General features: G+C 44.1%; 1 protein-coding gene and 1 long non-coding RNA gene across 2 annotated transcripts in view; one reads left to right on the plus strand and one right to left on the minus strand.

The window, feature by feature from the left end:
• LOC146173032 (large neutral amino acids transporter small subunit 2) overlaps positions 1 to 26,850 on the plus strand; it is a 141,475-nt gene that overhangs the window by 109,062 nt on the left and 5,563 nt on the right. The window contains exons 4-11 of the mRNA XM_084584836.1: positions 7,170 to 7,263; positions 7,706 to 7,750; positions 9,133 to 9,256; positions 11,213 to 11,316; positions 16,792 to 16,888; positions 18,217 to 18,366; positions 19,976 to 20,060; positions 22,065 to 22,157. Of these exons, the coding sequence (XP_084440962.1) occupies positions 7,170 to 7,263; positions 7,706 to 7,750; positions 9,133 to 9,256; positions 11,213 to 11,316; positions 16,792 to 16,888; positions 18,217 to 18,366; positions 19,976 to 20,060; positions 22,065 to 22,157 (792 nt within the window). The remainder of the gene's footprint in view (positions 1 to 7,169; positions 7,264 to 7,705; positions 7,751 to 9,132; positions 9,257 to 11,212; positions 11,317 to 16,791; positions 16,889 to 18,216; positions 18,367 to 19,975; positions 20,061 to 22,064; positions 22,158 to 26,850) is intronic.
• Positions 2,418 to 4,455, minus strand: LOC146173033 (uncharacterized). The gene is made up of 4 exons (XR_014702243.1): positions 4,335 to 4,455; positions 4,164 to 4,266; positions 2,868 to 2,909; positions 2,418 to 2,770 (listed from the first exon to the last, which is right to left on the minus strand). It is a non-coding gene; the product is annotated as an uncharacterized LOC146173033 (long non-coding RNA).

Here is a 26,850-nt window from a genome sequence, read left to right on the forward strand (position 1 = left end):
ATAAATTAGGATTGGATGTACAAACACGAATTCAAGAAAGAATAAGATGTCATTCAGTGATATCCCCAACGGTTGGGAAACAATAGCATATAGTAAGCCTTGCGTCAGAGTTCCATTCAGCTTCTCACGCAAGGGCAAACAGGCGAGATTCGTTGAAGCGGCACCTTAATTGTTGTCACACTGGGTTCGGCGGCAATTCGCGTGGTAGGAAATGAGTGGCATACTTTGAAGAGAAAACGTTTCTTGCACCGACGGACTAGAGTGTTGCGCACAATTTGAAATCAAATGACAGATCACTTCCTTTAGAAACACGTGCGCTTTAAGTACTTCCACATTTGCGTTGACACATGACAAAATATATAATTTAGGAAATAAGCTTGGCACAAGCATCGAGTAAAGCAAGTGGACGTTGTAAAGGCAAAGATAAAGGAAACAGGAGCATAGAATAAGGATAAGTAATATCAGCCAAATATAACCACAGAAACGACGTAGTGTATATAGAATCCCAATTTCCGTTATTTAAAACATTTTTAAGAAACGCCCCGCCAGGGTGGCACAGTGGTTACGGCGCTCGACTAGTGTGCCTAAGGATGCGGGATCAAATCCCGGCCTCGACGGAGGCGAAAAGCAAGGCGCCCGTGTGCTGTGCGATATCAGTGCACATTGAAGAACTCCAGGTGGTCGAAATTTCCGGAGTCCTCCACAACGGTGTCTCTCATAGCCTGCATGAGTTGCTTTGGGACGTTAAACGCCACAACCACAAACCACCTTTTAAGAAATAGGATCCTAACGCACGGGCGTATTTGTACACGTTGCTTTTAAACGAGCATTTTAGCGTAAGCAAGTCTACCAAAAAGGGGTCATTTAACACGCTTTTAAGAATGTTTTTGGTCAACTTTGTAAAAAGGGCCTTATTTCGAAGCACATCGCCTGATTACGAAATAACGCACTCTATCTTGTGAAATGAGCCCAATAAGTGCTTCAGAAAACGTCTTTCCTGAAATCGCTGCCGCCCGCATTGCGAAATTTGTGGGGTCTCACACGGCCGTCACTTGCTGCGAAACAATGTGCCCTTTGTTCGTATATAGGGACCCGCACCAGCAGTATGCACGGACTATTGAACGCTTGTTTGATACGCTGGCTACGGGGGAAACGAGGCGAAATATGATGAAAACATTAATCTTGGTGTATATCTGTATTGCGTTTGTGTGCCTGTAGTGTACCTCAGTAGTCATGCGAATAACTGCCGCTTTGTGTATTGGGCAACACAGGATTGTATATAGGCTTCGGATGGGTTCCCAGCATCACGCGGGCAGTTGTAAGATGGCTGTAAGGAAAGTATCTTTATGCGTGCGAACATAAATCCACTTCTGTGGCGAGAAGGCTGTTACTCCGTCGCACTCTCGAAGTTTATTCCCATGCTGATTTATTTTGGGCTGCGCAGTGCCCGGCGACTGACGCCGATCGTGCTGTTCGCTGCTGAGCACAATTATGAAATGCGATAATGTATCCCAGTCGGAAAAAACTACAGAAAATTTTCTGATGTTACGACAGGATGTCTGTGCGGTTTTTGATGGGAAACCTGTTGTGACAACAGAACATTCTGTAGTAACATCAGAAATTTCTGTGGTTACAACAGAAACGTGCAAAGACCTACAGACAACAGAAATATACTACAGAAAAACTACAGAACTACAGAAAAGTACTACAGAACTACAGAAAAATCTGATGGTTACGACAGAACTACAGGATATTTTGTCGTATTTTTGACACAGTTCTGTAGTTTTTTTCGACTGGGATTTGTTAATCTTCTTTTCTTGTGTATTAGCCCCGAGAAGTTTGAGTGGCGCCCTCTGGCGGTCAGCCCGACGTGACGTCACGGCAAGGACTGCCTGCACCGATCGCTCTGGCTTCTCCGGGTTGCCGCGTAGCTTCGAGTCTGCGGCCTCGGTTGTTCTCATAACAAAGCGTTATGAACAACGCAGACAGCACCGATCGAGTGTCAGGGAAAAAAAGTATTTAATAATGATTCCTCTTGCTTTCAAAACACGAAACATGGGCTCGTCGCGGTGAGCGCAAGTCTCGCGACTGCCCGAGCGCTCGCCACGACGGGCGCAGCTGGTGCCATCGCCGCGGCAGGAGCCTTTCGTGCGTCGTCCCTTGAAACTGATGATGTGCGTGAAGTCACTATCTTCATGATTGTATTACGAATGTAATACAACCATGAAGATAGGTCTATATGCCTGCGACGCGATAAATTTGTACCGTTTTGCTGTGGACGTTGCTTAGAGCGCGCATTATGGACTGCGCGCTGTGAAATTAGTGCACGGATATTTATTTAAAAGAGGCTACTGATTAAAACTTTATTAGAATCATCTTACTTGTGGAGCAGTTTTGAAAAGCAATTACGCATGATTTGCCAAGAGCAACGTGCATTTTGATGGCCAGAAAAATGAGTTATTAACCGTGTCTTCGTAAACATTTCCGTCATTCCGTTCGCCTCTGCCTATTGCGCCGCAGCCGTGCGCGCATGGGATGTCTTGGGGGCACTGCTAATTTGCAAATTTCTTTCCAGTCTCCCTTTCACTGAGGAGCATAAATTCCTATGTGGACAAAGCGTGCGAAACAAGTCGCTGCCTTAATGAAGCAAAGAAACCACTTTCATCAATGATTTTTGCAACCGTTATTAGCTGTTTTTGCTTGAAGATGTCATTCGCACTGAGCTGAATCCCTGCGTCCTTGAAAAGCTTCTGAACCTTCACGGTAACTCCTGAAAAGAGAAAAGCGCAAACTCTTTAAAAAAAAAAAGAAAAAAAAAACAGCTGCAGGTGAAACAGGCAAACAGTGTATAAAACTGTATTACATACCTTCAGAACTTCCTGTGCTTTGGTTAGCGCTGTGTGTTGGTCCTTGAGAAAAAAAAAACGACAGAATTATTATGCCATCTAAACCACTCTTTACAGATACAGAGATATCACTAAATTTCCGTCACGCATTGAAAACTTTTTCGTTTTGTTAAATACTACAAACAGCTCATTGAATCCATATGTGAAGAGGATGAAAAATGGGTCTTGTTTAAACAGGCCAGTCCTTCTCTGTTCTTAGGGTAACATTATGCTTAGAGTGGTAAGGTTGAAATGCAGTATTTTCATGTACATTTGGTGACGTGGCTAGATAAAAGAAAATTCCTCGTGTATCTACGGATGACTTGCGGTTTTATTACTTCATTTTTATGTTGTAACAAGCTCTCCACTCGAGTTTACTGCAGTAATATAGAGATTGTTTAAGGTATTAATTGTTTGTTTTGATCAATATATTAGTGCTGAGGATGCAAAAGCCGATAATTTATCACGATTATAGCTTACTCATGTATTTCAGTTTCATGGTCAGAACTAAAGACAATGCGGGATATATAAATGTTGTTCTTTTTCCTGAATGCTTGATAAAAATCATTCACGTCAATGTGAATCATCACAAAGGAATAGTGGCCGCATAGCGTATCCATAGGTAGACATACCGTCTCAATCTATAACTTCCACCTCCTCTTCTAGTTGTGCAGCATCGTCCATTGGAACGGCGCTCGAATTTTCACTACTGTCCCCATTCTTGTGTGTTGTCAAAGCCTCTACGTGTGCGCAGGACTGGTACGACTTTGCGGGAACGCCTCTTTCACCTCGAATCAAATAGAGAGATTCAGGCTACAACCTCTAAAAACACTGAAACAAGGCCTTAACGAAGTTTGGGCATTACCTCAGAAAAGCGCAGAGCAACTGCACATCACGTGCACTTTAAAGCCACGCTTGTTGCATAGCACACAAATCTGAGACGTAGCTAAGGCAGGGCTTCACGGAGCCCGAAAAAAAAAAAATTCCCTATCACAACCGTTGGGACGCGTTGCATTGAATCTGCGCCCCATGTCTTGGAAAACTTGGAAAATATCAGCATTCAAACAAAAAGACTAGCACAGCTGTGCGGACTGTGTCAAATTTCGCGGCATGAATGCTCACGAGAACACCACTCCCGTGAGACACATTTTAAACAAAAACTTAAGCAGGGTCACAGTTGATTCAGCTTGGACATTCCGCTACTGAGCAAAATGTCTGAGCACTCACTGGCACAAAGATCGAGGAAACGAAAGTTTGAGCAATGGCTGATTTACTTACGCCGCCGCTTCGTCGATCCCGGGAGCGATCGCCTTGCATCGCTAGGACGCACGGGAATGTTGACGGATGGAACAGCGTCTGGCAATAGTTTTGTTCTTGTACACTAATAATTAAAAAAAAAAGACTAGTTGACAAACAGCCCGTAAAAGCGTCGCTACACGTACGGCTTACCTAGTATCTTGTACACCGGCTACACAGTCTTCCTTTTTGAAGTGCTTACTGCACACTAGTGGCAATGCCGACGGTTGCTTCCCCATCCTTAACTTTATCAATCTAACCTCCTTCATTTTGAACAACTTTGGGTCAAGTGGAAGCTTACACCGGCTTTCTTCAGTGATTTTCACTGCGCACTGAGCAATAAGTTACCATCCTGATTATTCGTGAGCGAATACGAACGAAAGGAGCCGGCATCGGCCGGGAGGAGCAGCAGGCCGGCTGGCGGAGTCCTTGCCGTGACGTCAGACTGCGGCGATCGCAGCGGCGCCAGTGTTCGCTCTCGGGGCTAATACGCATACGAGGCTCAGACAGGACAGACCGACACGACATTGCCAATAGGATATTGCCATCCTGATCGCAAAGTCTTCGGTTCGATTCCCGATCGCAGCCACCGCGTCTCGCTGGGCTGAAAGGCACTGTTTTATGCTTATATATTACATATATTTACATTGAAAAATTAGATGCCGGATTACTTCGGTCTTCTGTACTCTGTCGTACCTCATAGACCCGTCGCAATTAAGGGAAGCCTTATGAGTGATTTAATTGCCCAGTAGGAAAACCTACAGCAGATTTTCTGTTGCCACAGCCACAACAAAATTTCTTTGCGTTTTTTTTTTACAGTAAACCTGTTGTGGCAATAGAAATTTCTATTGTACCGCCAGAAGGTTCTGTCGTTACAACAGAAAAGTACTACAGAACAACAGACTATAGAACAGTATGACAGAAGAAACTACAGAACTACAGGAAGGTACTACAGAACAACAAAAAAATATGACCTTTACGACAGAACTACGGAATATTTTGTCGTATTTTTGACAGCTAATTGTGAAGTTTTTTTCGACTGGGCGGCATACAAGTAATTTAATTCTGCCTAACCCAGTCACGAAAACTATACAGGTGCAAGAGGAATGGCTGCGTTTTACTATCGCGGTCAACCGCGACGCCTCCTTATAAAGTCCTCGACTGAGGCCTGTCTTCGTGGCTCGATGATGACACGTGTTGTGTTGTTGAACGTCGCAACTCCGGCGACGCGTCGTCTTTTGAGTGCTCTCTTATTCGCAACAGGTTGTTTTGAGCGCCGCTGCCTTCCTTCATTCCTTCTCCTGCTTGGTGTAGGAAGCTGCACGAAATTAAGAGCCCCCACGTGAGCAATTTACCCGTGGGTAGGTGTAGGTGCGTTTTCTAGTCTGACGCACACCGAGGTTACGCCGGAATGCAGGCGACGATGGCACTTTCCTCGTGGGATGAATGCATCGTTCAGCGAGAGATTAAAGTATGCACGTGAGTGGCGATGGCTGTGTTTTAAATGACTTCTTATTGCTCGATAGCTGGAATGTCACTTTACGCAGCGTTCATAACACCTTAAGTGCTTGAGAAAGAACGTAAGCTTGCGGCTATATCATCAAACTTCTTTTTATCAGGTTCGAATAAGCCTTTTTATTTTTGTGTGCTCCCAGTTTAAAGTGGGAATCTTGTGCGATATAGATGCTGTTTGTGTCGACGTTTGTTTGTTTTGAGGTACACTGTAAACAAAGTCGCACCATTTCTCTTGTCTATAACTCACACACTCCAGAAAGGGTGCATCAGTAATAAATGCACCCTTTCTGGAGGGTGCGAGCTATAAACACGGAAATGCACCTTTTACGGTGTTACTTTGTTTAGTGCGTACCAGCGTGTAGTGCGCTTTCTTTTTTGCTTTATTGTTTTATTTTCGTTCTGCTCAGGCGTCTTGTGTGAGCCACACAATTCATAAGTGAATATACAAATTTGCGAGAAGAAAAGAGAAACACTGCCAGGAGCAGCAGAACAGTACCGGTTAACCGCCTCGACCACATTATTCATGTCTTCAGTGATTATATATTTGTCTCCGGAGCTTTCGTTGCAGCTTGAAAATTTAAAGAGCATTTGTTCTAACTGCTGCATCTTCTTCACCGAGTTCAATCGACTAGAGTGTACATGTAACGGATGCAAAGCAATGTTTTCGTTAGGGGACTTCTTTCAGAGCTTCATATGAATCATCTGTACTGCTGCGCATAAACTGACCTTTACTGAGCTCTACCTTCGATAAGAGCGAAATGCCGAATCTCTGTTCGGAGTCAGCAAGCAGGAACCCCATAGCTCGTGCGGATAGGTATTTTCACATCCCCTTCGCAGATTATTTTTTATATTATCTTGGGGATGAAATGTTTGCGTCCATTCTTCACGCGTCTATTTTTCTATCGTCTTTTCCGAGTACACTTTCGAAGCAGTCCAGAATGTCTGAATCCACAACGACCGGAAGCCACACAGCGAGTTTTTTTTTTCGTAACGGTGGGTAACAGTCGTGCTGCGGTTATGTTCACGCACGAACTACGGGTTCCTGTGTCACTCTTTCTGTGTCATAGCAATCTAACTCCCTGCGTGTGATGTACACAGTGTACTAATGTCGATATGGTTATCGTTTCCGCTTACAAAGGAATGTTTAATATTTTTTTCAGTGACTACATTTCTCCGATTTTTTTCTCTATTAAAAGTCAACTGTGAGCCACACAGATATACAAGGCATCTTTACTCAGAATTAATCATCACTCTGAAAAAGAATTATTTTTTATTTTCACATTTTCAAGGGTTCTTTAAGATATAGAGGAATTCACGGTTCTTCATTTTTCTGTGACATGCTAAAGTTATCAGCCTCTTAAAGTTTCGATCATAAGTTTTTTGTCATCATCTTGTACGTCAAGACGGTGTTACTTTGCGAAGTGGGACTCACAACGTTTCTTTATTTTCTCTCTCTCTTTCTTCACTGTGCAGGACACACCGAGCACTTCAACTTTGAGAACACCGAGACTGACGTCACGAAGATAGCGCTGTCCTTCTACTCAGGGTTATTCGCTTATAACGGCTGGTGAGTGCCCTTTTCTGTTTCTCCTTTCAGCCTCTGACATTCGCGTGTAGTCTATTCTTTGAAGCAAATGTTGCATTTTGTGTGCTTCTAGGCCCAATTTTAAATTATTGGGGGCAGCGCTCGAGGTGCCGGTGTCACTGGCTTAGCATTTTGTAGATATAGCTCACCACTCCTCTCTATAATGTTTTTATTCATCTTGCGGTTCTTTTATCTGTGTTTAGAGATAAGCCTCTAAAATGACCTCATTATGCGCAATTCAACTCAGACCCCATCTATCGAAAATACGATTCAAAGGTCTTTACTAAGTAAAAACTGCGAGAGTCCGAAGTTCAGTATCCGGCACCCGGAATAAAAGTTATCAACTTTCCTCCTTTCACTCTGTATAGTTTTATTTTTCGTGTGCAGCGGGTCAGTAATAATTCATATTTATATTTACTTTCAGGAACTACTTGAACTTCGTCATCGAAGAGCTCAAGGATCCTCACAGGTAAAATTAAGCATGTCGTCAACGAAGAAACACATTTGTGGTTGTTTTGTCCGTGCTAACGGCAATTTTTACTTCAGAATTTTCAAATGCCAGTTTTCCTTAGTCACAATGCCGGTTACACGAAGAAATTTTTGACAGAGAAGTTCTACAGCCCATAACACCAGGTTTCAGTTCATCATTTTCAAATAACGTTCTTTGTTTACTTATGCTAGTTACGAAAACTAATACTGCTGTTTAAGTGTCACATAGCAAATGAAAACATATCTCGCGAAAGCTGATTTCAGTTGTGGTTTCATATGTTTTCTATTTTCAAATTGTGTTAGTCATCGGTTCTCTTTCTTTTTTTATTCTTAATGCAGCCAAGAGACGGGCCTTTTATGTACTATGGACAATGCGATTACAATGCCAAGACACTTGAAACTATTCTTTAGCGCTAATGAACTCATCTGGAGAGCTGCGGCAAGCTTGGAGTCTCAGAGCGCTCCGCAATGGAAGCAGAAACATGGTTAAATGAAGCAAATCAAACATTAAAAGCAGCAGCAATAATTAAGAACAATACAAAAATATGCTGATAATTCTCATTCCCACCTATAGCACCTCAGAATTCTTCTATGGCTGCTGCTTAATTGTGCGCCAATGAATTCAATCAGATACAAGCGGTTTGCGATTTGTTTTGGAAACTTGATCAGTGTAGAAAATGAAAGGTAAACTGTGGCACCGGTCAGCTTTTTTTGCAATTTGTAGCTTGGGACTAAACATGCAGCCACTAACTCGTCACGTGACTGGGGTTCGATTAAGTATAGCGTACTTTTTCTGATTCAAGGGCTCTGCTTACACCGACGTTTTGTACCTCTACTCCAGCAATACTATCGCACAAGCTACTCTGTATTAACGGTAGCACCGCACTTTTGTACTAAAAATAAAATGAAACATGAATTTTATGGTTGCCTATGTTAAAATGCAACGATAATTGACCGAGTAGGTTATTTTCCTTTTGTAGAACGAATGCCGACTTTTTGGGCACTGAGCCCAAGATGTGCCGACCAGTCATGTCCAGTTCTAATTGCTTTTTTTTTTTTTTTTTTTTTTTTCTTTTTTACTGTTCTACTGTGCTGGGCGTGTCATTGCGTATACGATAGGTATTGACAACATTCGAGTCCACAGCGCGCTGTCTCCAGATAACAAATGTTGCTCCGAGCAACTCTAACGAATGCTTCGTTATCAAAGTAAACAATTATCACGTTACTGAGTCACATTCTTTTAACGATATTAACTATTTGCTACTGCAGGCTTGTCGAGCCGCATGCTTGGTCTCTTTTACTATCACTTGATAGGTATTACCGAGGTTATGGCAGCGCCTGAAGTAGCATTGTATTACGCAGGAACCTCCCACTGGCCATCTTCATCTCGTGCGTCCTGGTCATGGTGGTGTACACATTGAGCATCGTCGCTTTCCACACCACGCTGTCTGTGCAAGAGGTTCTAGGAGCCGAAGCCGTCGCCGTGGTACGTGATGCCCTTGCGCATGCGCGAGCTTCCTAGATTCCGTTCTCTGGGGGAACGTCCCGAGGATCGGCATTGTGAACGTCGTTATCTGCAGTGTCGTCCATTGGCATCAACGGATGTCGCATCACACGTACTAGCGGCAAATGAAGGCTTGCGCTGGTTTCCTTCAACTCGTCCCGTTCAGTTTGACCCGCCTTAGTGGTTAGGGTGCTTGACTAACGAACTCAAAGACGCGGGATCGGATCTCGGCCGCGGCGGTCGCTTTTCGAAGGAAGCGAAAGGCAAGGCGCCCGTGTGCTGTGCTATATTAGCGCACGTTAAAGAACCCCAGGTGGTCGACATTTCCGGAGCCCTCCACTATACGGCGTCTCTCATAGCTTGAGTGACTTTGGGACGTTAAACCCCGTAAACCAAACCAAACAATCGTTCCGTTTTGTTTATTATGTCTATTGAATTACTTTTGATGTCTTTGGCATCATGTATTCCTGTAGTTCGCAAAAGGTCCCCGATTTGTCGAACGTCAGTGTAGCGCCACCGTTCAAGAGAGACGATCACCTTCTGCTTTTGGAGGTTGCCGCTTGGCTCACTGGAGTTCACTGCATGAAGCTTGAGTGAGCACGAGACATCTTTAGCCAGAAAATTTGCATATTTAAGAATTCGACGCATAGAAACAGTTTCGCTCCGCATTTTAACCCAAAAACCTCATTAAATATGCGCTGTCTTTCACCATGGCGAGGATGGACTCCAAATCAACGTGGTGGCTCTCAATGCCGTCCTCGTTAATTGATCCCATCTCGTTATTCCGTTCAGTTTCCTTCCCTTCCGTTGCTTAGCACATTCAGTCTATTTGTTTCCACTTCCTGCATACTCTTGGGACGAAACCCTTTTTGTGCAACGCTTAGCGGAGTCACTGAATGTGTAATTTGGACTTCTGTGGACAGAAAAACTTTTCGGCTATATGTAATATTTTCAATGCGTGGTTGTGTCCGTATTGAAATGTTGCTAAGCATGTGACACAGTACACATCACCACACAAATGCCATTTTGAAGGACATAGTACGTCTTCATACATTTACTTACAGACCACGTCAGCACACAAAGGAACATATAAACGACTATATGAAGGCAATAACATAAGGAAATTTTCGCTTTGGAGGGTAACTGGTGCATATTTGGCGAAAAGACAGTGCATCAAGAACACATGCACTCTGCACAAAAAAGCCAGGTGTTTAATTCCGTAATAGGTTCTCTTCATATAACAACTAAGACCTACCTACAAATTGGCTCCATAGAAAGTCGAATATATAGTACACAAGATTCTCTGTGTCGCCAAAACGGGTGCAACATAAAAAAACCCAGTTTAGTCGCCAGGTGCTGTCACGTTGTTATATTAATGCGCGAGCATTGAATAGCTATGTAGGAGAGTTTCGCATGGGTGTGACCATGTCGGAGCTGTAAAAAAAACGAACTAGTTGGTATATCGAAAAAAGAATGTACCATCTGATAGAGCGTCAAGGAAAGGTGTGCAAGTGGAAAATAGCTGATGTCGGTTAATTAGGTAACTAATTCGAGCCAATTAAGTGTATATATGTGATCCAAGTAGGCCGTCAGCTAACTTTCGGTTTTGGTTCTCAGCTTCCGGTCACGTGTCTCAGTGGAACGCCCCTTCCTTTGAACGCATCAAAGTTCACCGGCGTTCTATAACTGCTTTGCAAGAAAGGAAAGGCGCAGTATCTGTCACTCGCGGAATCCAGCTGACACATCCCGCTAACAACACAGCAACGCCCAGGCTTACGTATATTACTCCAGTGCAGATTTTGCACTGATCTCGGAATTCTTTTATTTTTATTGCTCTGTCCAAGTATGATCATTATTGTTGAGCCAATGATGATCGTCAACACAGGAATCGCTTCTTAGGCCTAGCGGTCTCTATAGTTTCGTTTTATTGTCTCGCAGACCTTCGCCGAAAAACTGTACGGATACATGGCCTGGATTGTGCCCGTCTTTGTCGCCCTGTCTACGTTTGGTGGAGTCAACGGCATTCTTTTCACGTCATCCCGGTAAGACATGTGTTTCGTGAATCTCATTCTGTTGCTACGACGCATTAATAGAGCCCTTTTTTCTGATATCTCACCTAAGTGGTACTTGCATTGTTTCCTACAAGCCCCGCTGGCACCGCTGCGGCGCCACGATTTCAGATTGCTGTGACGTCTTGTCATAAGAGAGGAGTGGTGGCTGTAGAGTAGGATGTCAAGATTTCAACGTACTACCAAGAAAAACCTTTATTGGGGGCTGTATCTGAAGTTCAATCTCATATACGCTGTGTCGCTGAATGAGACTGGAACTTGTTCCTTTGTTGCCAACCACCGTATCCTAGAGCTTCTCGAAAGTTTGGCGACAATGCTTAAAATCGTTGGACGGATAACTTGAGCACTACTTGGTATCACACGAAACGTATACCGATATTTCTATAGGTGTCCCCAGTACGTGGTGAAATTTTCGAAAAAAAGGAAAAAGAAAACTTTATACTCTACTCTGGTATTTTTTCAACCATTGCTGGCCAACAATTCGATGAGCCTCGTCAGTTTACTGTATTCCCCACAGAAACGGACGGTATACAAAATAGAAGTCAGCATTTGAATAGCATTTAAAAAATGGTCAATTTTATTATTTACACTGCTCAAAGCCATGTTACACAGCTAACATCATGATTGAGCCTTCAAAAGTAACAGTACTTTCAGTGCGGCCTTCTTTCTTCCGACAAGCTTTATCATGGCGGCATATTCAGGTGGCTGCGGCGTCTCAGCGTGTATAAAGTATGCTGTGTTTATGCATAACGAAATGATTGATTATATCTGTAAATTCCTTCCTCGTACAGAGGCCCGCTTTGACCTAATTTTTCGTGCGTTTAGGATTGCGATATACGTGCAGCCTCCCATCGCAACCCTACACTACTCAAAGTGCCTTGCCCCAGATAGCTCTCAGGTCCACGTGGATAACGTTACAGGCGGTGTCATGCCTTCGCTCTCTCCCCAATTTTACGGCTAATTATTTAAACGAGCCTCTAGAAAATTTCAGCTCACAGCGAAGTTCGATTGTTTCTCTTTTTGTAACTCCACTGAGCTGGTTTTCAGCGAATGTATGCTGAGAAACTAAGTTTTTGCTGATTATTTTTTATTTTTGAATACTGCGAGGTGGCACGAAAGGTTGGTAAAGAAACATTATTTACCCGCCAATTGACCCAAATTTGTGATCCTAATGATGTCGTCGAAATAATTCTGAACTCCGTGACTTGTGGCGGGAGGCGGATGGCTTCGTGGCCTTGCCTCGGAGATTCACGGTTAAGGCTCGACATCGTCCCAATTTCCTTGTGGAAATGGCCCATGGCGATAGTGGAAACAGCGCTGACACTGGACGAAGCAATAACACAACGTAAGCGCGCTCACTAGCAACTGGTGTTTATTTTAGAAATACAGAGATATACAAAGCCACCCCGCAAAATAAAAAGAAAGACAGAATAAAGTTGCTGCGCAAAAAATGGCGGCGAAGTAAACGGCACGTGTTCAGCTCGTGGGAATGTTATCAATATATGAACCTTAAAAAAAAAAAAGGGGGACGGGTGATAACAAACGAGAAAAAGACGATAACAAGAGTTAAAGAACGTTTAGCTGATGGCAGGCACGTGTGTCAAGGTTGAAATGAAATGTGATCCAAGTAGACAAAGTGGAAAGCACGTTCGGAAGAAAGATGAACATCAGACAAAGCCGCAAAAAAAAAAAAGGGGGGGGGGGATGTTCGGGTGGAAAGAAACAAGAGGAACGAGAAGGTTAAACGCATGTTAAACAGGGAACTAACCAATATCTATATAGCCAATATCTTCTTGAGCTTGTTGGACACACCATGCACATATATGGAACCACGGCTGTGCGGGATCGTTCGACTTCCGAAGTTTCTTCTTAGGATTTCCCCGGATTTCCTGGACAAGTTTTTTTCTGCTAGATTGCACAGCAGTTTCTCCGGGAAACTAGCGGATTTTAGCTGACCCGCATGCGAGTTGAAGCTGGCGAGGACTTGGGGCTAAAAAGACCCGTGGAATGCATTCTTGAGTGCGACTGTGGCGACGTCTCGTTTCATTAGCTTGGAGTGCGCAGAGGAGAACGTCAGGAGGATCTTCTGCGAACGGGGCGCGTACTACCAGCAGATGTGGCCGGGTATTAAGTGCAGCAAAAGGTCCAGGAAGTTTAGCGTGGTGCCTGCGAGATGTTCTACCGTTATGTTGAGGTCTTTTATGTGTAATGAGGATTCGGCGAGGGTGCGATCGGTTTCTTCACAGACGTTTTGTCACGTGGAGCTCTTGAACATCTGATAATCATCAACGTATCTGAAAATGTTATACCGTGCTGACGTCTCGACTCTAACCTCTGGTCAAGTTCGAAGGGAAAGTGTACACTCAGAAGAAAGGCGTTTGCATCGGGTCGTGCCTAGCACCTGTTCTGAGTGGCTTGCCGGTTGCCCATATTTCAACAGGAATTTCGCAGTTAGCATCGACACCTCAACACGGTATAAAATTTTCAGGTATGTTAAGGATTATCAGGTGATGTTCAAAAGCTTCAAGTGAGAAAATGGCTCTGAAGAGACCGACCACATCGTCACCGCATTCTCCTTAGACCATTAAGATTTCGCCATAGCGGTAAAACATCCCGCCGACAAGAAGGTATACGCTTCCTGGACTTTTTTCTGCACGTAACATCCAGCCACATTGCTCGCAAAAGAGCCTTCTGCAGTTCTCCTCCGCTCACTCCAAGTTAACTAATCGAGTCATCTCCACAGCCGCACTTAAGGATGCCCTCGACAGGTCTTGCCAACGCCAAGTCCTCACCAACTTTAACTCCCTGGTGAGTCAGCTCGATCCACTGGCTTCCCGGAGAATCTACTGCTCAACCTACATGTCCATGAAACAATTGTAATCCATGAAACAATTGTAAGAAGAAACGTCCAGACATCGAACGATTGCGTACAGCCGTAGTTTCCAGTCTGCATGGTGCGTTCCACAGGTTCAAGAATGTTGGGGGCAAAATATGGAGTTCACGTAACTTTTTCTGCTCACAACAAAGTTGGTGCTCTGTGCAAACTTTGAATAGTGGATTGGATTGCAAAACATTTACTTCGTCAGAAAAGGCAGAATGCAGATGATTGATACTGAGTGGATTAAATGCAAGAAAAGAACACCAGAATACATTCGTACAGTGGAAGAAAAACTTTAGGTACGAAATTTCGTTTTCATGGGGCAGGTCTTATGTAAGACAGGCTAGAAGATGTATTAATGACAGGCTGCGCGAGAACGCAATTCTTGAAATGCAACAACGGGACGGGACGTCATACCTAATCATTCACCGTGACAAATGTAAATGATGATCTGCAATACTTGATCAAACACGCATTATTAAGATATATTTCAGTCAGCATGCTCGAAAAGTTTGGGACGCTTTTATCATCGACAAAAAAGATAACAGTTCTGCTAGTGCGCCATCTATCTCACTGTTTCCGAAAGAAATTGCATTTATTCAGTATCAGTCTTAATAATCGCTAACCGCCTTTACCCCCTTTGTAGTTTACCTTGTTTATTTTCACCCGATCGCCCCCTTTTTTGTCACTTTATCTCCTGTTTATCTTTCTTCCCAAATGAGCACGTGCCTTTCACCTCGCCTAATTGTATCACATCCTTGACACAAGCGATATATCGGAGATGAGATGCGCCTTACAGAAGGGATGAGGAAAGTTATACCTCCTGGGGTTCTTTAACGTGCACTGGCATCACACTTGTACACGGGCGCCTTGTTTCTCCTTCATCGAAATGGAGCAACCGCGGCCGGGATCAAACCCGCCCTGACCACTGAACTGCAGTGGGGTGATCCGAATTTCACGCGTCGGTTCCTCCCAGAGTAATTAACTTTGGTATTAGGCTAATAGAGGGCCTATGTGGAAAATACAGAAATTAATAAGGCTCCTGTTTTGGAATTTTATTGCGAAAGCAATACTACTCGCACTTTCAAGACTTCGCGTGACCCGGCCGCAGTTACGTCTTACCCACGTGACGCGCTGTGACGTCACACACCAACGCTGACACAAGGGCTGGCTGAAGCTGCCAACTTGCAGGTCTCTCGTTTCACATGAGACGGTTATGTCAGAATCAGCCTGCTAGGACCCTGGTATTCACGTTACCCCTATAGGCCACTAAGGCACGTTCATATGGGTTGGTTAAAGCGCGGCTTTATGTGTGGGCTGAGGGAATAAGAAAAAGAGAAGAAGAAGAACGCTCGGTCACCCGCAGCTAAAGTTCTCGCTCAATATTTGGTTCAGCAGCGTTGAACCCTTGTAATTTTTTACTAAGGAAGTCACTTTCCCTCCAACCATCTAGCACTGGGAAGAAAGCAAGAAGGCACAAAAGCTACAGCAAAATAAAATTCACGAAAATGCGCAGTTGCCCTCTTTCAAAACACTGATCGATTACCGTTCCAGGCTCTGTGCATCGCGCACCTGGCAGAACGGCTGGCGCCGTGGACGCCTCCCGCACATTCACATCGTGAGCGCTCTTTCAGAGCAAACGTGTCTGGCGCAATCGAGACAGGCGGTGAGATCGCGCTGCCGAATCGATGCAGGTCGATTATGTTGCTGCTACACGGTTTGCGCGCTTAAGCGAGCTCGAAAACGCAGCGAGAACACTTTTCGATGGCCGTCACCAGATGGCGGAAGCATCGTTAAGTTACCGCCGTCGTCGGCAGTCCTCGGATTGCTTGGTAACGCCATCTGGCGATCTAAAGTGGAGGCAAATGGCAACGCTTATAGCCTCCGGGACCAACACACGCAGAGGGGAGGGGGGAGAGAGGGGGGATCTTGAAGGCCATGCAACGCCGAAAGGAATAGTGAGAACAGACGATCGTGGAGTCAATGCTCGGAAACGCGCGAAGACCCGAATAGTCCGTAGATGTTATGTAAATATGAAAGATGATTTTGTGCCTGCTTTGAGAGAAGGTGATGGACCTGCTAATGAAGCAGGGAGTCATTCCATTCCTGATCACGAGTACACAGTGCATTCTTCATCCCTTCTGTCCAGGTGTTCAGTGTAGTCCAGGAGTTTCCCCAGAAATAGAAATAAGAGAAATTTACAAATTTCTTGTGGCGCGGTTAAGCATGGAGAAGCGGTTCATTTTTTGTAGTTTTCAGCGAATAAAGCAGATAGACAGGAAATAAAAGGTTACTTTCACAAAAACAAGATTCTGTACACACCTTCCCCCTTCCCATAGGGGATGTGTACGGAAATTGCTGCTTCTGCCCTCTATCATAGAGACATTCTTCATACTTTTACTCACTGATCGTTTTTTCTCAAGTGCTATATGCATTTGTTTTTCTTCCCTTAGCCCTACATTGCTTCGAAGGCCTGGCTAATTTATTTTTGATTGCACCGCAATATTCTGATTTTCTGCCAGCAGTTACCCGCAAACAGTGCTGTAAATTTTCAATCTTCTCGTTTCCAGCCTCTTCTATGCTGGTGCTGAACAGGGTCAAATGCCCAGACTTCTGTGCATGATCTCCATAAACAGAATGACGCCGTCTCCTGCTGTTCTTGCTATGGTGAGTTTATTGACTCTGTTGTGGATACGTTTATAAAAGAAATCGTTCCAGGGATTCATTTATTTCGTGCTGCAAAATAGGCACATCGCGAGATTAAGGGCTGCACTTGAAATGGCTAATTCTTCGTAATTATTGATAGGGAAAATTGAAGTTAGAATGAAATTTTCTGTGGAAAATTCGCATCGGAGAAGCACCACCAGAATTGTTTATAAATGCTCGATCAAGAAATGCTTTATATTAACATGATTTCCTCCTCCTAACCTACTCTATCATTTATTCATGGATATTTTCGTATATTTCAACTAGCTCACGCCACGTTCGTTTGTAGCAAAGGCAACGGCATCACACAACTATGCGCTACTTAGGCTTGGCGACGAAGCCCTGCTGTTGCTCAGCGACAAAGAGTACGTACAGAAATGTTAAGTAAGCCTCCAGGGTGGTCAAAAAATATCGGCATTGCCCGCTGACATCTAACGTATGCTCCGCCTATCATCGCGAGCCTGTGCTACCCAGTCGAAAAAAAGCTAGAGAAGCCTTACCGTTGGCACACCATTGCTGTACGGTTTTTCACAGCGGACCTGTTGTGACAACAGAAACCTCTGTAGTAACATCAGAATTCTGTGTAGTTACAACAATATTACAGAACTGCAAAATTTAGTACAAAAGTACAAAAAAGTCTAGCGTTCTGACAGAACCACTGAATATTCAGCATACCCAGTCAGAAAAAAATTGGGAAAAAAAAAATTCTCTTGTCACGACAGAATTCCTGTGCTATTTTTAGCAGTTTACCTGCACGTTGTTTTAGAGTAACATCAGAATATTTTGTAATCACAACAGAAAAATACTACAGGACTAGACTGCAGAAAAATACTGCAGAAAAAAGTTCCACGGACGTGCTAAAGAAAATTGTGACGTTTACGATAGACTTACAAAATATTTTGTCATATTTTTTACACTTACCGTTCTGTACTTTTTTTCGACTGGGTAATTACGCAATAATACGAGATCTCTCGGAGTACGCATTTAGTTAGGCTCGAGTTACGGAAACTATACAGGCTTGTACGGTGAACTTCTTAACAAGGCATCCAAACTTTTTTTTCTAACTGGACAGTTTTCGCTAAGAAGCACGTCGTTTATCAGCGAAGCGGTTTTCGTCGATTGCATATAGCGTATGCAAGACGCGCCTAACGCGTTATCTGGACTGATGCTCAAGATCATACTTTTGAGTTAATTTTTTCTCGATATGGAAAAGTCGGCACCCTTCGGAACCCTGAGACATATATTGCCTGGTTACCTTTTCTGACGCTTGCTTGCATTTTTGCCCGCAGTGCCTGCTGTCGCTGGTGTACCTCTGCAGCAGCGACATCTTCGCCCTGATCACATACGTGGGCTTCGCCACGTGGCTTGCCATCGGACTGGCCGTGGCCACGCTGCCCTACTTCCGCTGGAAGGCGCCAGAGCTCAAGAGGCCCATCAAGGTAGGTACACGCACAAACTGTGCATCCGTTTGAACTGCTATAGCCACGTGTAATATTTACAGCCGTGTCGACACTAAGATGGAACACCTGTAGACTCCATCATATTAGGTGTTTGCAGCAATGGGGAATCGCAGCTCTCATCCTGAAACTAATGCTGCAGGGGCTCACCAGAAAGTATGTCTGATACTAGCTAAGTGCTGAGCTATTTTTTGAACAATGATTGCAGCAACTAGAAAGGTAGTTTTGCATTTTTACAATTACTACGAGCGTTTTATTCACTGGTTAAATCAGCAGAGGAAGTCGGCATGAACTAAGTGCTGCAGAGGCCTGCTGTGAAATAATGCGCCACTATTCACAAACCACGACATCCTCCAAGTTGGCTGACTTCTCCTGCATGCAGCAGTTGTGCAGTTATTTTTCTTCCTTCCCACTGATGGAACCGCCACTCACGGCATGTCAGAAGCGGAACAGCACATCTGTGCAGCGCGCGGTATTTTGATTGGGTTAGTTAGCAGCAGGTTCCACACTACTACAAATCACTTGTGAGGTGAAGTATAGTTAGTGTTTCAACCCAGATCTCATGCGACCTATCAAGGTGATACGTGTGACTGAAGTTTCCCTTGAACAACCATGTCAAAATATACAGTGCAATACGAACTTAAAGATAACATGTAGCTAATTTCCTTGGCCTGTCTGAAAGGCCGGAATGGAAAGCCTGGAGGACAAGCCTGGAGGACAACTAGCTTCAACAGATTGCCCCTAAGCGCCTCCTACCCGCAAATTTTACAGTGAAGGTAGTTAGGACCCCTTTATAATAAACGAAGCCAGTGTTTCAATACGTTCCAAGAAATAACACTCGTTACCTCATGCTGGCCAATACGAATTCTTATTCCTGTGAGCCAGAGTGTGGTGGTTTCACAGGGAGGAGACATGGTGCAGCTATCGCAATTTATTGTTCACCTGGAGTAAGTGGGACAGCTTAAGGGGATTGGATTTTTCTTCCTAAATATAAGAATCAACTTTACAGTCATGTTGCGAATTCCTTGTAAGTGTAGACCATGTACCTGGCGATCTTTTGCAGAACAAGGCTTGCTGACAGACGGCTATTTAAGGAAACTCTCCTAAATCCCATTTAGTATGCGCAGAGTTCTTCATGTGCTTGTATTAAAGTGCCAAAAGGGTGAAACGTTTGAAATCTCCATAGATATAAGAATTATACCATGGATTACCTTACATGAATGCATGGGAATCAGTTTGGCGTACTTGTATAGGGACGAAATGTAAGTTGGACGCGCTGCTTGTCAAACATCGCAACGAGACGAAACACGAAGAATAGGACTGCACAACAAAATGAGCGTAGATGATGGAACAGAAACATGTTGTAAACAATTTTCCCTCGATTGTAGCGTTTTCTTGTGGGCCGAACGTTTTGCCAATTTATTTCTGTTTTCCAAGCACGTATCTATATAGTGACAAGAAAGAAAATAAAAGGAGCGTGCTTTACGACACTCCAAGCGTACAACTCAAAGTACTACATTCTGTTCAAGAAACGGAATAGGTCGTCCTTAAATGTTTGACCATCTGTTCTCATGTTTTGTTTTCCTTGCAGGTCAACCTTATCTGGCCTATCATCTACCTGATCGCCACTGTCTTTATCACGATAGTCCCTATGATTGCGGAGCCCGTGCAAACCGGTCAGTGTGCCCACTTTTAAGCGGCTTGTTTATCAGCCTTCTGTCCTAGCGCTGCGTAAAAAGAATAGTCGAGATTGATGCTGCTGGGGCTGCAAGGTTACGGCGTATATCGCACGATAGTGTGTAATAAATTTATGAGCTTTGTAAGTTAATAGCATAAGCACTAATAAAGGGAGGTGAAACTTTGCAGCAGCATCGAAATTACTGTACCCAGCTACCTACACACATTCGCTACGCAGGTAAACGGTGTTACTGTTTGAAGCAGAAGCATTTTGCTAGTAATGACTTTCTTTTGATGATTAAAAATGCGACTACTCTGGTTTTCAATGCTTACGTATTTACCATCAGTTTTTGGCTGTTAGTATCACTCTCACGAGTCGCAGTGCTTGCGAGCGCGTCGAAATGTAACGGGATACAACTAGGAAAAAGCAACGAATTCCCCTTAAACAAGGCACCCCGACCAATTGTCTACGCCTATTGCCATGGTGCCGCGGTTCATTCCCTTACACCTGTCGCGACGATGCCACGCCAGTACGGCGTGGCATCATGACCTCGGCGTCATGGCAGTCGGTCGAAGCCATTGCCCGGAGGGTGCTCTCTAAAGAGCATTATCCGCTCATTTCTTGAGTTGTATTCGGTGTTTCTATCAGGCGCAGTGAAAGTGTCTTGGTGCTCCAGCTGTACCAGTTTTGAATAACGTCTTGTCGACTTTCTTATTGTGTGTAATTTTTCCGCATGTTCAGCCAGTGGTAAGCTATACAGTTGCGAAGATGACGAAGACGACGCATCTCGTCACATCTGACAACACATTTAATATGCAATCCAAGTAAAATTATAGTCAGTGCTTCATTCGCTTGGGTCACAACTTTATGCGACATCAAAACGTTCATAACGGAGGCTCATAAGACAAAGCGCTATTGACAAATGATTCTATTTTATTGAAAGACAGGCATACCGTAGGCCAGTAACAACGCCTATCAACTCTATAGAAATTCAGAAATGTATACAGGCCTAAACAAGCGATGTAAGTATAGCCTTTTCAGCAAGGTACAATATATGCTGAAAGCGATTAAAGTGAATGATGAACCTTTAAAAAGAAGTAATATGATACGCGATGTAGGTGAGGGGGAGGAGAAAAACGTTTAAGTTTCATCAGGTGAGAGTTGAAAGGCCGAAAAATAAAAGGTTCATTAAAGGACGATAAAAAAAAAAACACGTCGAACAGCATAAACGCTTCGAAAATGACTGGGTGCATCGAGCACTTTAGACATGTGTCAATAGAAAACCGCACACTGGTGATCAGTAACCGAGGAAAGTCTTTCTCAAAAACCTACTTTAGAAGACCGATGCATCGCTAAAGAACTAAAGATCCTTTTGGTCTCCTCACGAAGGCTTCCTTCACTTCACAGCATACGCGGTCGCTTCTTCTATCTAAAACATCAGTTTCCCGAAGAATGGACGTGCGCGAGCAGTCTTCGATTTTTTCACTGCAGTGGCAGGGGTGAGCACGCACCGTTCTCGACTGAGAGATCATCCTCAAACGGTCATTATTATGCACTCTGTGTGCCTTTTAACAAATTAATAAGTTGTGAGTGCAACGCTCTTGTGCTCTGTGTTTCGCTTGTGACTTTTTTTTAACGCTTTTTTAGCGCGAGCGTTAAAGGGGATATTACTCCGAAAGTCTGGGGTTGGTGTGGGCGTCGTCGTGGGCGTCGGCGTCGGTGTTGTGAGCGAAACATCACGGGCATGGTGTTGGCAGGTTGTAGCTGAGATGATTGAGCACTGATGCTTCGATGGTTTGCGCGACTTAACGAGACCACATTATATCAGAAAGCTGACAGGAGCTGCCGAATTGGGTTGCTCACTTGAAAGGTGAAATAAAAATCAAACTTCCAGCGCGAGTCATGCAAGCTACTTCTTTTTCGTTGCAAGAAGTCGTTACCGAAACTGAACTGTAAAGATCGATAGCCATACTTGCAATTCATTCCCTTCCTCGTCCCGCAGGATTCGGCGCCCTGATCATCGCCACCGGAGCGCCCGTGTACTTTGTGTTCGTCTACTGGAAAAACAAGCCGCGATGGATCCAAGGAACATTCGGTAAGAATACTGTCTTCTGTCGTCATCTGCGCTAAACCTCCAGTAGTTATGGTTGCCGACACAGCTGCCAGTTGACACATGTAATTGTTCATTCATTAAAGCAGAAAGTTTTTCGGTTACTTCTTTGTAGTTTAGGGGTTTTTACGAAGTGATCTTCAGCTTATCCGAGCGCAGTTGTCGAGTCCCACATTTCTTGAATTATTTGCCAGTCATTAAACCTGGAACATAAATATGGGCTCTGCTCGCGGTCAGTCCATAGAAGCAGGGGCCGGAAATAATGAGGTTCCTACGGGTGCCCTCTGTGGCACCCGTAGGAACCATCATGGCTTCCTGGGGCAGATTGTGCAGCACAGCTTCATTTTCAACACCAGCGCACGCAAATAGAGACAGAACTGAAAACTCACGGATTGACCCAGCGTGAAATTCTGTTTTTGTAGTTTAGTTATATATTATATTTAAATATGGTTATGTCATGCTGCCTGTAAAATTTAGTTTTATATTATTAAAAGGCCATCGTTTTTATGGATTCAATCATATGTGATAGGAAAATGGTGACCTTGACAGGTTGCTATCCCTGAAATCGGCTTCATATAGTAGGCTGTGCTTCACTATGATGGTAAGCTTTCACCAAAGTACACAGAAATGCAGAGAATGATGAAAGGAAGGGTCGCCGTTCTCGCCATGGAGTTAGCGTGTTAACTCTATGCCTCCAGGCTAGCAGATTGTGTTGAATGAGCAGGGAACCCGAAGCCGTATTCAACTGCAAACTCGACAGTTTTGTTTTACCATTAGAAAGTGCTTGGCTTATCTGGACGCCGCAAAGGCATTGTTTTCTGCTAAACCTTAGGGTGCCTCGATATAGTAGAGATATTTAGCTTACCGTGATCCGCGATCCGCCACCGTGACCCACTACCACGCGTGGGTGCGGCGCACAAGCTGGTTGGTCTCGACGCGGCAGGTCTATGTGCCGATCATCTAGTACGTGGCGCCATCTATCGGCGTCAAGGGGGGGGGGGGGTCTGGGCATGCGCAGTGAAACGCGCGGTGGCGGATCACGGTAGCGGATCGCGGATCACGGTAAGCTAAATCTTTCTAGTAGCGCGTTTCTCCGTTCTGTGTTGACACGACGGGTGGCGCCACCATGGCGGTCGGCGCGCAGTTGGGATTCTCGTTACCGGCGGGCTGAAGTTTCATTTAGGGCCATTTTACAGTAAAGCAAAAAACAATGCAGCAAGGATGATGGAAAAACACGCACGTGCGAAAAATGGAGCTCTCAACTTTACATTTCTTTTCATCGCTGTTTGGTGCACGTTCAACGACAGCGCTTTGAAGCAGGAACCTTTATTCTATGCGAAATACATGTTTTTCAGCTAACAGTTGTTAAAGTTCACTAACTTGCAAAGAAAGACCGGCTTACTTCAAAAATCGCAGAGCACAAGGTCCACCAGAACAAAAGACTTAAACAACACATTTTACTTACTTGCTCGAGCATACTATATCCTCAGAGGCTGAGGTCACCATGTTTTAAAATAGTTATCTCCTGGGCTAGTCGGTTAACTGCCGTTATGCGATTTCATTAAGCGCAAAAGGATAGATTCAGAGAAGACGAACACAAGCGCTACTAACGCTAGTGGTACACAAACGATAGTGGCACAGTGAAGAAACGCATTTCGAGGTTTTTTTCTAGCAGCCACACATTTTCATGCAAATAATGCGAAAGCTTAGTTTATATTCGTCTTTTTTCTCTATTGTTCAGCTATTTTGCGATTAACGAAATCTTTGTGGTGAAATCGCAGTCCGACACTTTTAGACGGTAGAAGTCCGTAAAAAAATATAGAATATTTTGATGAAATCTCTATTGGAACGGTCACCTAGCTAACGTCATATAGTATATTTCGCATATTTTCGCCAAGCTTCCACAGAATATATCTGCTCACTATAAACAGACAGCTTAAAAACACTTTAAACACAGAATCGTAGGGAGCCACAACCTCTTTCGCCGCACTGGTTGTTTGTCAGCGACTTAAACGGCGATCCATACATGCAGTTGTGATGTATGGATGCGAGAGTTGGACTGGGAAGAAGGCTGACCGCCGAAGAATTGACGCGTTTTAATTGTGGTGCTGGCGGAGACTCTTGAGAGTTCCTTGGACTGTCAAAAGATCAAATCAGTCAATATTGTCGACCATAAACCCTGACTGCTCATTGGAGGGTCAAATTCTAAAGTTAAAGCTCAGCTACTTTGGTCATCTGATGAGAAGAGAGGAGTCGCTGGAGAAAGACTTGATGTTGGGAAAGGTTGAGGGTCGCCGGAGAAGGGGTAGGCAGCGAACGCGATGGTTAGGTGGCATCCTCGAGGCGCTGCAGATGAAGTTATGTGATGTTAGGAAGATAGTGAGAGACCGGAAAGTGTGGCGTGACATGGTCCATAGGGTCACGAAGAGTCGGTCACGACTGAACGACTGAACTGAATTGACTAAACGGTGATTGCGGCCCAGAAGTGTATCTGGACGCTAATTAAAGATAACACACACCCACAGAAAGCGAGAAATGAATGCAGGGAAAGTAACTGCATTGTGTGGCCGTTGTCACACCATAACATCGGATGTCGCTTCCTGACTCTGTTCACAGTTGTCTTTATTTCTAAAATGAAACATCACATAATATATGCACCCTAATGCGGAACATATGTTGGTAATTCATTTGATTCTTGTAAATTGCAAAAAAAAGAGAAAAATAATGAGTAGAGAGAACAAAGTTATACGCAGTAACTGAACCGGTGTTTCGGCGTTCAGGTGTGTAGCGTCATATTGCATTGCGCCTCAGAAGCAACGGGAATGGTGGGATTTAGTCGCACTCTTATTCATTTTAACAATATTTTGATTATTTGTCGCTATGTGACACTGCTCTCTACACAGAGTTGGAAAAGAAACAGAGTGTGGAATTATGCCGAAAGTGAAAAATGCAGATCAGGAAGGAAGCTTTCTTTGATAACTCAAGAGGCAGTGCCCTACTTTTTGAAGCTAGATCAGGGTGCCTTAGAACACGCAGCTACAAAAAGAAATTTAACAATGAAGATGACGCATGTGCTGTATGTGGTAACTCCAGTGAAACAATTGACCATATTATACTCGAATGTAATGGTATCCATCCGAAAGTTGGTGCAGGCGCAATCACTGTTCCTGACGCTCTGGGGTTTAGAGATACCAGTGGCCGGGTGAATAAACCGGCGGTGGAAACTAGCAAAAAAACGACTGGAAGATTGGTGGCTTAAAAGCAGAGAAGTGACATAATGTTAGTAAAGTGGAAACAAAAATTTAATAAATAGAATGATGGTTTAGTTAACCATTCTAGATCAATAATTAAGATATAGGGACAAAAATGAGCATGATAGCTACTGCAACTAGAGGGCATGAAATGGGATGTCATAGGGCTTAGTGAGGTTAGGAGGCCGAATGAGGCATATACTGTACTGCAGGATGGGCATGTACTGTGTTATCGAGGTTTACCGGAGAGGCGACAACTAGGAGTAGGTTTCCTTGTCAATAAGTATATAGCGGGTAATATAGATGAATTCTATAGTATTAATGAGAGGGTTGCAGGCATCGTAATTAGGCTTAATAAGTGGTATAAACTGAAGGTTGTACAGGCCTATGCACCTACATGTAGTTATGATGACCAGGCAGTTGAAAGCTTCCATGAAGATGTAGAATCGGCAATGCGAAAAGTAAAAACGCAGTATACTGTACTAATGGGCGATTTCAATGCCAAGGTAGGGGAAAAAGCAGGCAGGAGATAAGGCAGTAGGTGACTATGGCATTGGTTCTAGGAATAGCAGGGGGGAGTTACTAGTTGAGTTTGCAGAGCGCAATAACTTACGAATCATGAATACCTTCTTCAGCAAACGGAAGAACCGGAAATGGACATGGAAAAGTCCTAACGGAGAGACTAAAAATGAAATCGACTTCATAATGTGTTCAACCCCCGCCATTGTGTAGGATGTAGAGGTAATCGGGAAAGTGCGATGCAGTGACCACAGGATGGTGAGGTCCCGAATTAGCCTAAATCTGAAGAAGGAACGCAATAGATTAGTAAGAAAGAAACCCATCAACGAATTAGCGGTGATGGGGAGGGCAGAAGAGTTCAGGATCTCGCTACAGAATAGGTATTCAGCTCTAACTGAGGATGGCGACATTACCCTAGAGGCAAGGAACAATAATTTCAGAAATATCATTACTGAGTGCGCGGCAGAGGTAGGCGGTAGGATAGTTAGAGAGGATACCGGTAAGCTGTCTAAGGAGACGAAAGATTTGATTAAGAAACGCCAGAGTATGAAAGCTTACAATTCAACAGACCAGATCGAATTGGCCGAGATATCAAAGCTAATCAATAAGCGCAAGGTGGCCGATATAAGGAAGTATAACATGGACAAAATTGAGCATGCTGTAAAAAACGGGGGAAGCCTTAAAGCGGTAAAGAAGAAATTGGGCATAGGCAAAAACCAGATGTATGCGATAAGGGACAAGGCGGGAAACGTCATCACTAATATGGGCAAGATAGTCAAAGTAGCCGAGGAGTTCTATACAGATCTCTACAGTAGCCAAAGTAGTCAGGACCGTAATGAGATTGGCGGTAGGGAAAAACAGTCAGACGTTCCACCAGTGACGAAGGACGAGGTTAAGAAAGCACTAGA

The sequence above is a fragment of the Amblyomma maculatum genome, chromosome 11, assembly GCF_055883805.1.
Source record: "Amblyomma maculatum isolate TAMU_Amacu chromosome 11, ASM5588380v1, whole genome shotgun sequence".
Taxonomy (NCBI): domain Eukaryota; kingdom Metazoa; phylum Arthropoda; class Arachnida; order Ixodida; family Ixodidae; genus Amblyomma; species Amblyomma maculatum.